At 35.8% G+C, this 12219-nt stretch overlaps 1 protein-coding gene across 5 annotated transcripts in view; it reads right to left on the bottom strand.

Annotated features, from left to right (window-relative positions):
* The window catches only part of CFAP54 (cilia and flagella associated protein 54), a 110505-nt gene that overhangs the window by 71186 nt on the left and 27100 nt on the right, over nucleotides 1–12219 (bottom strand). For 4 of the 5 annotated variants that reach the window (XR_012654448.1, XM_075057854.1, XM_075057853.1 and 1 more), the window contains 8 exons: nucleotides 11585–11643; nucleotides 10442–10570; nucleotides 9608–9755; nucleotides 8711–8788; nucleotides 8506–8627; nucleotides 5001–5174; nucleotides 1689–1781; nucleotides 924–1109 (listed from right to left, as the gene is read on the bottom strand). Coding sequence is in view for 4 of the 5 variants with exons in the window: in XM_075057854.1 (XP_074913955.1) it covers nucleotides 924–1109; nucleotides 1689–1781; nucleotides 5001–5174; nucleotides 8506–8627; nucleotides 8711–8788; nucleotides 9608–9755; nucleotides 10442–10570; nucleotides 11585–11643 (989 nt within the window). In the remaining variant the exon portion in view is untranslated. The remainder of the gene's footprint in view (nucleotides 1–923; nucleotides 1110–1688; nucleotides 1782–5000; nucleotides 5175–8505; nucleotides 8628–8710; nucleotides 8789–9607; nucleotides 9756–10441; nucleotides 10571–11584; nucleotides 11644–12219) is intronic. The other variant, XM_075057852.1, reaches the window with a different exon arrangement.

A 12219-nucleotide genomic window follows, 5' to 3' on the forward strand; every position in this document is an offset into this window, starting at 1 on the left:
AGTATAAAGAAAGGTTTTAAACCTCCCCACAACATGTAAATTTACAATTTCTGTAATTATATTCTGACGTATTTGAATAAAACACCTGTAGTAGCAATCTGATCCTACTAATATTAGTTTGCCTTCAGAATTAGTGCCAGAGAAGGCACAGGAGTTTTTGACAGTTAACCAAGGGTCTAACAGCCCTCTGTGGAATGCTTTACAGGTATTGTGCTGCAGTTTCTGAAGGCATATTATTTCATCTAGGTTTATTTTCCTTTTGTTAATACTGCAGAATGCCCTGCTGCTCTGGATAATGGGATGTAAATGGAGCCGCACAAGTAGGCATAAATTCATGTGGATACCTCTTACTCTGGAAGTTTTTAGGAACTCTTCTAACTGTTCCCCATGATCTGATCTATAGGCCTAGACAATTCACTTCCTGCCACAATCTGCTTTAAATGTTCTTTATTAAGAATACAGAAAATTATGATAAAGTTCTGACAGAGCCTCTGTGGTCTTCCACAAGCCACTACAAAAATAATTTCAATATGAAAATGGTTGGATATGATACCTGGTAAGTTCAATCACATTTTTCATCCCATACTGTAATGACTAATAAGATGATTTCTAACACTTGGTGTCAACCACAAAAAATTTAAAAAAAAAATTATAAAAAAAGTTAAATGCAGAGTGAAAAACAGGAACAGGAATAAGAAAACTAGCTGATAGACATCTTTCCCCTTAAACTGGAATTTCCAATAATTTTGAATTAAAAATTGAGTTACTCAAATATACCTTTTGTTATGTTAAAATTGTGATTTGTGCTTATCAAGCTTTTGGCAAGAAAGTCTTGAGTTTTTACCAGATGCTTTAGAGCTACCAGTGAAAACAAGTAATTACAACCAAACTAAAGTATGTATGTGTCTATTATCAGACCCTACCTGAGTTAGATAGGCTCGAACAGTAGTAGCAGAAAGAGGTAGATAAGCAAGGATTGGCTTAGTCGTTTCCCCAATGCCATCACCAATAAGTTTTCCATCAGATGAATATGCTGCGACTGCAAATATGTATTTCTCATTGGGATCTAAGCCTTGTATTTCCAAGAGGCTTTTCCCATCAGCTGGTATCTATCAATAAAAATACCACATGTTCACAGTATGAAAGGGAACAAGCGTGAACCTAGAAGTCAGTCGTGTCTGAACATGAAGGTTATTGAAGGAGTTATATTACCACATTGCCAGAATTAAGTAAGGTAAGGTCTTGTTAAGAAGAAATAGCTGATAGAGGTTACACAATTAAGAAAAATATTAAATTTTATATCTTTTTAGAATTTCTCTTTTTTTGAATCCCTGGAAGGAGTAGTGACTGGGGCATACTATAAATACATCATATACTTCCTTTTCCTTTTGTATTTCTTAGATGTCGCTCAAAAAACAGAGTTATAACAGAAGGGACAGAAACTGGTCTAACATGAAGCTTTTGAATCATTTAATTCATTATTCAAAAAAGGCTCCTAGAACTTTTTTGGGGTTTTGGTATGCCTTCAGCCTAGCAAAATTTCAATTGCTTAAAATAAAGATCAAAAGGGTTGTCAAAGGCTTGGCCAGTTACCTGATAAAAAAAAGACATCCGATGTATACATTTAGAAAGTTGGGGTTTTTTGAAGGAAGAGAGAATGACCTAAAGGAGTTCTACTTCTGTCTTACCTCTTCTCCTGCATTTGGAAGTTTATCGTTATTTAACCTTACTTTCATATTACTTCCTCCTGCTACAGAGCCCAAAATACTGTACCACGAAACCTTTGAAGAAAGCAAGAACAAAATCAATTGATAATAATAGCATTTCCAACTTTTGCCTAACATAGAATGTACTAATTTTGTGAAAACAGCCTCTGAAAAAAAAAAACAACCCTTAGTTATAAAAACGTATAGTCTACCTGCACTAGAAACATTAATTGATTTAGCTGGAGACCTTGGTATACTGCAGTGGCAATAAAAGCAGATGACTCTCCATGATCCTATCTCCTACCTTGAGCTACCCTATACCTCAAACCTATCCCAAAGCATAAACTCCTCTATATGTCATCCTGTAGATTTAAAGTCATCTAGATCCATTATTTGATCCTTGCAATGGTATTCTTCAGAAGCTGACATCAGGTTGTGATTCAGCAAACTACTTGAGGACAGATCCTTAAAAGCAGGCAACAGAAATGCAGATATGAAGCAATGCAGTAATATTTTCTAAACAAGCCATGTTCTTAGTTCCTGTTGAAATCAATGGGTGTTTAATGCCATCAAACTGCTGATAATCTCATTGGGCATATCATCTAGACTTTCCAGTATCTTTAACCAAGGAAGAATGTGAGCATGCATTCCTGGATCACCGCTCAGTCGTGTCCAGTGAGATCAAACATGGAAACTAATTTTGATTTCATCTCTGCAGAACTGGGCAGATGGATTTCAGCAAGTGATGCATCTGATGAAGTTCTCTTGCATTAAACTTTCTACAAAAAAACTGTACTAAGTCTATTTACCTTCAGTAGACATTTAAACAGACCTGATGTTTGGCAGATAAGGTCATTTTTCAACATAAAAAAATTCTGTACAGCTAAAACGTTCATTTTTTCTTGTAATACATGTGATTTGTCTTGCAATGAATCCTGACTTTTTCAGAAGGAGATATTGAAATAGAGGAGATTGTTTTCAGCAAATGAGCAACTTTAAAATCAGGAAATTTTAGAGATACTTTGACTTTTAATACAAGAACTATATATGTCTAATTAAATCCTAAGTATCCATTTCCAGTTAAAAAGTTCTTCATAAAACAATACCTTTCACGTCCACTCAACAGCTATGTGTGCCTTTAGAAAAAAATTCTTCTAGACTAGCTGGGCTCAAACTGTAACACTGATAATCACGTTGTGCCATCTAGTGGCCCAACATGTTATAGTCACTCTCGTGTATCGACCAAAATTAAGTATTAACACGCCCCAAAACAGATGAACTACCAGACTTTAAAGAATTAATTTTTTTTTCATTTTATGTTTATTGGGGATAAAAAGGAAGAACTTTTCCCTAATTAATTACTTTGAAATTCACTAATCAAACCACAATAAAACTGCAAGTTATAAAACAACTGTTCACAGAAATATTCTTACCACTATTAATAAGATTTCAGTTTCTACCGGTTTTATACACATCGTTATTTTGAAAAAGCTTGCAAAATCACTATGAAAATTTCTCTCAAGAAAACTGCAGCTAGTGAATTTTTCATACTTCAGCTTGTTTGAACCCTTTCTGGACATATGAAGGACAATAAGGTGATTTGTAACAGTCAGCGTGGATTTACCAAGGGCAAATCATGGCTGACCACCATGATTGGCCTCTATGACAAAATTAATTGATTTGCAGAGGGGAGAGGAGTAGATGCCATTTACCTCGACCTTAGCAAGGCACTTTTTTCAACACTGCCTCCCAGTATTCTTATAGGCAAGTTAGGATGATACAGTATGGGGGTGTGAACAGATAAATGGGTAAAACAACGGTTGGAAGGTCAGACTCAGAGAGTAGTTGTTAATGGCTCGTACTCTACCTGGAGGGTAGTAACAAGTGGAGCACTACAGGGCACTATCCTGGGACCTGTCCTGTTTAATATCTTTAGCAATGACCTGAGCACACACTCACCAGGTTTGCAGATAATGCCAAATTGAGGGAAAACAGTTGATATCATTGAAGGCAGGATTGCTCTTCAGAGGGACTTAGAGAGCCCAGAGGAATGGGCCCACAGGAACCTCATGAAATTTAACAAGGACAAATGCAAAGTCTTGCACCTGGGAAGGAAGAATCCCTCGCAAGGATATAGGCTGGGGACTGATGGGCCGGAGATCAGCACTAAAAGGATCTGGGGGTCACATTAGACAGCAAGCTGAACATGAGCCAGCAGTGTGCCACGGCAGCAAAGCAGCCTAAAAGCATCTTGAACTGTATTAACAGAGGTACAGTTAGGAGATTGAGGAATGTGATTATCCCCCTCTGCTCAGCACTCGTTAGACTACATCTAGATACCACAGCCAGTTTCCCTCCTGCCCCCCATCATGCTAACAAGAAATGCTGAACAACTAGAGTGATTACAGCAGAGGACCACCAAGATGGTCAGGAGCTGGAGCACTAGCCCTGCGAGAAGAGGCTGAGAGAGCTGGGCTTATTCTTCCTGGAGAAGAGGTAGCTCCAGGGGACCTACCAGGAGCCCTTGAGTGCTTGCAAGCAAGTGATGAAGATGATGTAGCCAGGCTTTTCACAGTAGTGCATGGTAGGAGGATGAAAAACAATAGACTTAAACTGAAGCAAGAGAGATTCCAACTGTACGTAAGGAAAAAGTGTTCTCCATGAACAAGTTGCCCTGTTGGAACAGGTTGCCCAGAGAAGCTGTTCAGTCTCCATCCTTGGAAGTTTTCAGAACTGACTGGACAAAGCCCTGAGCAACCTTGTCTAATCTCACAGCCAACCCTACTTTGAACAGAAGGTTGGACTAGAGATGTCTCCTAAAATCCCTTATGATCCGAGTAGTTCTGTGATTCTACATGTTCGATAGAAGGTAGATTTTTCCACCTGAACTATGGCACTTCAGCACTTCATTAACAGACACTTGTGTGTGGTACTTTCTTGCATCACATGATGCAACAGCTTTGCATCTTTTCAGGGGGTAACTAGGAGTATGTCAGCCCCTAAGCAAGAGAATGAGCTTTTCACAAGAAGAATAAGTAAGTGTTATACAACAGAAGCACCAAGAAACATGATGCATGAAATGAAGAAAGTTTCATGTAAATGTGAAGATCAAAACAGTGAGTCACAATTGACTCGCATAGGAAAAAAAAAAAGCATACTTAATTAGGTCAGAATAACATAATATTCCCAAGAACAACAGAGAAAACTGTGATGGTATAAGCACTGTTGAAACAACTTTTGGTCTCTTGTGTATAGTTTAGTTATTTCTTATGCAGTCATCATGCAAAACATTACCTGAATATCTGAAGAGAATGGGGCTGGTTTAAATGTCATGGAGCAATGTGATCTAGAAAGTAATAGAGGAGGAGGAGGAGTCCTGCTTTTTTTCTTGCTGCTCAAAGCTTCTTTGAGACTGTGATACAATGCACTTTGTTCAGCTTCAACTTGCTCAATTAAAGTTAGTGCTTCCTATTAATTAAATTAAAACAAAAGGGAAAAACTATTAAGACATAACAATGGGACAGATTTAACACTTATAAATGGTTTTCAAAATGATCTTACAAAAATTCACTGCTGTGTAGAAAATTTTTATAGATTTTCATATCATCTTACATCCTAAATGAGGATGAATGGTACTTTGTGTAAGCCTTACATACGCAGATTAATTTCATAATATACAATAAAGAGAATGCAGAGCTGCATATGAAAGAGGCAGGGCTGAGGTGTATCCAATTTTGGAAGGACCTACAGGAAAAGAGAGTGATCACAAATAACATTGATTAGCAATTAGTGTCAACCAGTGATTAGCTCCAACAAGAAACAAAAAAGATAAACTCTTATTTAGGAGAGAGCTAGACACCTAACCTGTGGAATTTCTGAAGGAGCTGTGGAAGTGGTTAGACCAATTTTCTGTACTCTAGAAACAGAGGAAAGAAATAAAGTCCAGAAATAAAGAAAAGGGAGGAGAACGCAGGTCCAGAAAAAGTAGGGCTAAGCCACTTCCTTTGGTTAGCTGGAGAGAGCTGAGAGCTGACTGACAGTCTATTAGTGTCTTCCAAAAAAGTGGGGGCCTCCTGCACATAGCGATGATGTGGCCATTTGGTTGGAGATCAGGGTACATTTTTTCTTACTGGACTGAATGGCAAATGGGTAGGTTTCTTCACTTTGTTTGTGTTGTCAGGGTAAGAGAAACTTAACCTGGAAATTTAACATTAAGAACTTAGTACTTTTGTATCTTTACTTGTGGCAGCTGTCCAGTGCAAATCAAAGCCAAAAAGGCCAGCTCCCAGAGATGAAGAGATTGAGGACGCCTTGGACAAATTACATCCTTTTGGGAGAAGAGAGATGACATATTCCTACAATTAGGGTTTTTATTTGAAGTCTTTTAGTACCATATAGTGGACCAAGGATTTAGGCTGAACTGAGTCTGACAGATAAACTGGAAAGAAAATGCCAAGTTAGTGGTTATTCAGTGACAGTCCTATAATCTTGCACCTTAAGAGTTCCTTGTTTCTGTCCTCATACATTTATAAGGCTGTAAGAACAACCATACTGGGGGTAAGATCACAGACTGAATAAGCCTTGTATCTCACATTCAAAAATGACCAAAAACTAGCCATAGATTTGCAGTGAGACAGGGAGCTGAGATTTAATAGAGTTTTAATCACATCACATAGCTAACCATCTGCACAGCCCCTCACTTCACCCCACTCCCTCCCCCTTTAGATTAGGGTTGCATCCACCCTAGTGAGAAATGTTTAAGGAAGGATCTAAGATAAAGAGATATGGAATGACTCTTTCCCTCACACAACCATTCAACTTTTGCAATCGGTAATTAGAAACTTCATTGCTTCCTTAAAAATTGTACTTCTTTATGGTAAGCTGTACTATGATACAATTCCTAATTAAAAGAATTACAGACTCCTTCTCTGAGGACATATTTGTTATTAGTGCAAGGATGGAACCCAGTTTGGATAAAGGTAGTGTTGTGACTGAGAGTGGTACTGCGTGACCTGTACTTCATTAATTGCAGAACTTGGAAGATTATATATGTGGCAGTGTTGCAAGAGAAGAAAGAATAATCTTATGGCTGAGGAAGCCAAATGTCACTATAAAACGCCCACATTTTATCCCTGCCTCTGCCACAGACTTGCCCTGTGGTATTAGCTTAATCACATTAATTCAATTTTACAGCTGGCCAACAAGAACTACCAGTGTACCCAATTCTGTAAAGACCTGGGTGTCCAACTAGACATATAGGACAGGAAGGAAGAATGAAACTGTGAGAGAAATTAAAAAAAAATAATAAAGGGGACACAGTAGCTCAAGTAGTTAAGTAGTGTGATATAAACGAGTATACACATATGACTCGGAAGCTTCCATTCCTGCCTGATGGTTTACTGCATGAGAAAAGGTTATTTGTATGTTTCTTAAAAAAACACCAAACCCCCTATTTCCTATTTTGCAGCATAATAAGAACAGACTTATATCATATTGTGCTGAGTAGAAAAGACCAGAAGATATGAGTAATTCTATATAGACCTCTTGGATGTTCTACAATAAAGAAGGCGAAATCCCCTACACAGAAGCATGAAAACAAAGGTATGGATTCCCTGTTCATGAAGTGAGTACCATCCACCTCAAGGATGAAAATTAATTGAGCATGTAATTAAATATTTCATCATAGTACAAATATCAAAGATCATGCTAAGTTTGTCCAGGCAAAGTTAGTTCTGACATTTTCTGGCAACTGGCTGCAAATATATTATGTTATTTTACCTACATCTTTCTCTGTGAAAAGTGCACAGAATTAAAATATAGTGAAGGTCAGTATAAGGCCTTTGCAAATGTTTGTTTGGGATAACCACACGTTTCTTGGGAATTGCTTGTAAGTCTTCACTCCAGTTCCAACTTTCATACCATATCACTACATCTTATATTCATAAATACCACATATTTTACAAATATATGAGATTTTTAGTGGTTTACAAATATGTGAGATTTTTAGTATGTCTTGTCTGACCCAGTTTTTGCATTCTTCTGACATAAAAGATACATGTGTTAATTATCATGCTTCCAAATTTGTAGCACTTAAAAACAATTTCTAGTAACTTCTGTTTAAAATACTTTTTCATATATTATATAGTGACAGTTGCAGATTCTGTTATCTGTTGTACAGACCATAAAGAAATTTTATGCCCCACTGATAAGAAGGCAATTTGCATGGAAGATGCTGGTACAAAGCTCAATGGAAAGACTCCCATTGATTTCAAAAGACTTCGAAATGAGCCCATGAAGAATTTACTTTTAGCCTCAATAAATTCCAAAATCTCCAACTTCTAAACTGTTTATCTAGTAAGAATAAAATGAAGCCCATGTCATCATCACCAGCCAAAGTAATCTAAGACTCTTACAGATCTCAGAAAACGAAGGATGTTGAAGGTTGAAATGGGGGGAAGGAAATCTGCGTTACATTTTGGCAAGGCATAGGTTCATAACTGCAAATTCTAGCTGATTAAGCATAAAAAAGAAAGATCATATCTACTTTCGGGTTTCCTACAATCTGCATGTATGCACAAAATTTGGGGCTGTACTCTTTCCTTGTTTTAAGTTACTTCGGTCTTTCTTCATAATGAAAATTCTCAGGGAAAATTTGACAACAGAAGTTAAAAACACACAATGTCCCTCAAGTTCCTTCAATTTTTACTTCTAAGAAGGAGTAATCCAAGTTTTAATTCTGCAGAACATGTAAAACTATGATAATAAGAAAGAATTTCTATCATAAGATTTTTTTTATTACCTCCAGTAGCTGCCTTTGGGAAGAAGTGGTTAACTCTTCAGGGAACTTCTGTGCAGCCTTTTGCATCAAAAAGATTGCTCTGGATAGCTTATTCTTTTTTATTTTTCTCATTATAAGTGCCTCTGTAAAATAGATATTTTAAGACATTTATAAAACAGCAGCAATAATTTATTATACTTCTAAAATCTTAATTAATAAGCCGTACCTGTTAAATAATAGAAATTTTTATTATTCTTCACATGAGACTTGCCAGACTTAAGACTTCCGTCATCCTTTTGAGCACCTATGTGGGAAGGAAATCCTGAGTTATTCATTCTGATAGTGCTATTGAGAAAATTTCAGTGAGAGGAGTTAACATGTAGTTTTGTAGTAAAGCTCTGCTCCATCCCATGATCTTTGCTTTGGTTTAAGGAGAAACTCTTGGACTGATCATGCCACTAAAAATATTCCACCTTCATGCTCTAACATCTTTAGCAGTTACACTAACATCACAGGAAAAGAGGGATCTTGTTTGATCATAGGGAGCAGCACACAGGGGAGCTCCACAGTGTCAAACTAATATTAGCTTTTAATTTAAAAAAACCTAAACACTAGGAATGGGAGACCAACTAGAGTTTCTTCAGAAGGCATTTGGCAAGAGTGGGATATCTGCTGACTGGGAAGAGCTAAGGACAACTTCACAGGAGTAGAAATTCAGATTACGAAGAGCATTGAATAAATTATTCAAGTCATTCTCCAGAGAGAAAACCAGCATTACAGAAAAAGAAATTTGCAGAGCATCCCCCAATTCTCCCTTACTGGCACTGTAACAGTTAATATTATAACTGAAATACCACAACAAACTGTCTAGGAATCAAATCCAATAGTTATTAGCAAAGCTTAACTCTCATTAGTTGAGTAGAGGTTAGAGACTAGTATCATGTGGTAAATCTAAATTCTGCAAATTCAGTATATTATTTTTGTCTGTACATGACATACAAACTGCCCAACATCAGCTCCTCTTCAGAAAGTAGATACTCTTTTTTTTTCTTAGCATTACAAAATATATTAACAGAAGACTCCAATCAGGCTATGAAGACCATTTAGCTTTACTGAAACCTACCTTGTGTCATTTTAAGAAGTTTCACAGCTACTCGATGTTGGGCCTGAATGAGCTCCAAGTGTAAATCCATTAAAAAACCATTACCTGTTCCTGTCTTATCATTAGCACATCCCAAAACAGATTTCATATTCTGATCATTTGAGTCCACCTAATAAATAGAAAGTGGCAATTAAGCAAACACGAACTTCTATTACTTAGCTTACTGCATTTGTCTGGACACTGATATTATTATTTCAGTAAATTAACAAACACTGAGATTTGTCATATCTGTAATATGCAGTCATTCAAAAAAGCATGGAAGGAAAGAGAATGACTAGACAGAGAAAGCATGGATAATGGACAAAGAAAACTAGACAAAGCCTGAGAATCAATAGGAAAATGCATTAATAATAAATATGAAACTGCAGAAAAATGTTTTATTATGTTACCAGTCCACAAAACAAAGATCATATTGGTGTAGAATGATAATATTTAGAAATTCTGAACTCCCCTCAACAACAAAGATTAATTTTAATAATAAACAGTTGCAAGCAACAAATATGAAAAGGACTTCTGCTTTTATTTTATAGGAGAAAGATACAAATTATACTTCTTTCCAAAAGGAAATGGCAAAGAAAACCTAAAGGAGTTCATAGTTTAATACTGAAAGAGAAAAATGCTATTTCTGCTACACAGAGATTTATTTTTTCTATTCTCTTCTTTCATGGGGCAGGAAGATGAGGTACATTTGATAATGCTAAGATTTCTAAGTATGAAGAAAATATGAGTCGTCTCATCAAAATCCAATATATTATTTATCGATTTTGTTGCAGCCTAGCCTTTTGTAGACCTTACCTTTGTACAGCAGTTGTCAAATATTGACTTTCCATCTGGTAGAAGAGTCATTGAGCGAGATGTGTTCATTCCATTAATTGCATTTTCAAGACTTTCATAAGCAACTTGTAATTGTTCTGTAGGACTTTTCTGGCATGAAAATACACAGAAACATGTTTTATTAGATAACAGCATTAAAAGCTATAATATGGACTAACAAAAATAAAGTGCTATTATTTTTAACTGTTGCAGTTTAAACACTGTCAAATAATCTTTACACAGGCACTGTTCCCCATGCTTTCATGTACTAATATCACTGTTTTAAATGTCAAGTTGTTTTTTATTAATTTAGGACTGATTTTCCTTCAGCTCTCAAAAAACAATTTACTAACGCAGAGTTAGCTTACAGCAGAATGAAACTGAACTTAGAGAATTAAGTTGACAAACACAGTATTTTTCACAAGCAGTTTTTCAGTGTTCCATTAGATGCTGTTAAGAAAACATTGATTTTTCAGAAAACACCACCTTTAAGTAGACTGCCACTGAATTAAAGCTCCTCCATGTGTGCAAGCATTAAGACATATCATTGACAAAATTCCTGAATCCTCAGACTAATGTATGTCTTTTCTTCTTAATGTGTTTTAGTAAGTAATTTTGAACTATTTGATTGGACATTTCTGCAAAGTGCTGAGCACTGAACATACTGAACAAAGCAAGGACACTCAGGATTGTTCCATCTATTCCACATCACCCTTGCAAAAACAAAAAAGCAAAAGCACAACCCAAAATATTTTCCTAAATGAAACAGGGACTAAAGTTTGTACAATCTTTAAAAAATGTGCTATTAAACCATGTAAAGCTGGTACTACACATTGCATAAAAACGAGTGTACAGTGGAAATCAGTATGACTGCACCATAAAAAAAAGTTTCAAATAAAACTTCTTTTTTAGTAATCTGTGCTATGGAAGACTACAGGAAAATTCTCAGACTTTATTTCATTTGAAAAAAAATCTTTGCTTTTTTCCTCTGCACTAGCATGACTGTGTGAAACATTTCAGCTTTATAAAGCTAAATACAAAATTGTATGAAAAGCTTCAAGCAGAAATAAGCGTTCTTATGCTATTCAAAAACCACTGTATTAATGAAAACAAATTAGACATTACCATCAGTATTTCAGGCACATCACAGGTTTCATCTTGCGAGACTAAGGCACTTCTTTTTCCTTTTTTATAGGAAGAAAATCAGAAAGTGAAAATGAAATTTGCTCAGAAAATTCTGTATCATTTGATTAGCTCTACCACTAGACTTAAGAGTCTGGCAATAATTCAGTTCTGCAGTACTTGACTATGAAAAGTAATGATATTGTTTCTTGCAAAGCTTTTCAGGGTTTAAACACAATAGCTACATATGTACAATTATACTAATTCAGCATATGGTTATCCAATAACATAGTATTTTTAAACGTACCCTATATTTCACAGCAATATTATATCCAAGCCAATGAAACTTGGTCTCATTTTGTAGTTCCTCACATTGTTGTAGCATTCATATCAATTTTCCATTTTTAAATCAATTCAAATCTATTGTTGTCTAATTCACAGAGGGTTTAATGCTAATTTAACTTACAGAAGAATTTTTAAATATGTAAAGTTATATTTTTATGATATATACTATCTAAATTTAATATTCCTTGAAGGGGTATTATCACCCTTTTAACATTCATTTGGATTGTTTAAATTATTTTCATTTACAAAGAACGTATCCAGAACCATCTTTCCTTTCCAAAACAAGAGGAAGC

The sequence above is a fragment of the Buteo buteo genome, chromosome 26, assembly GCF_964188355.1.
Source record: "Buteo buteo chromosome 26, bButBut1.hap1.1, whole genome shotgun sequence".
Lineage (NCBI taxonomy): Eukaryota > Metazoa > Chordata > Aves > Accipitriformes > Accipitridae > Buteo > Buteo buteo.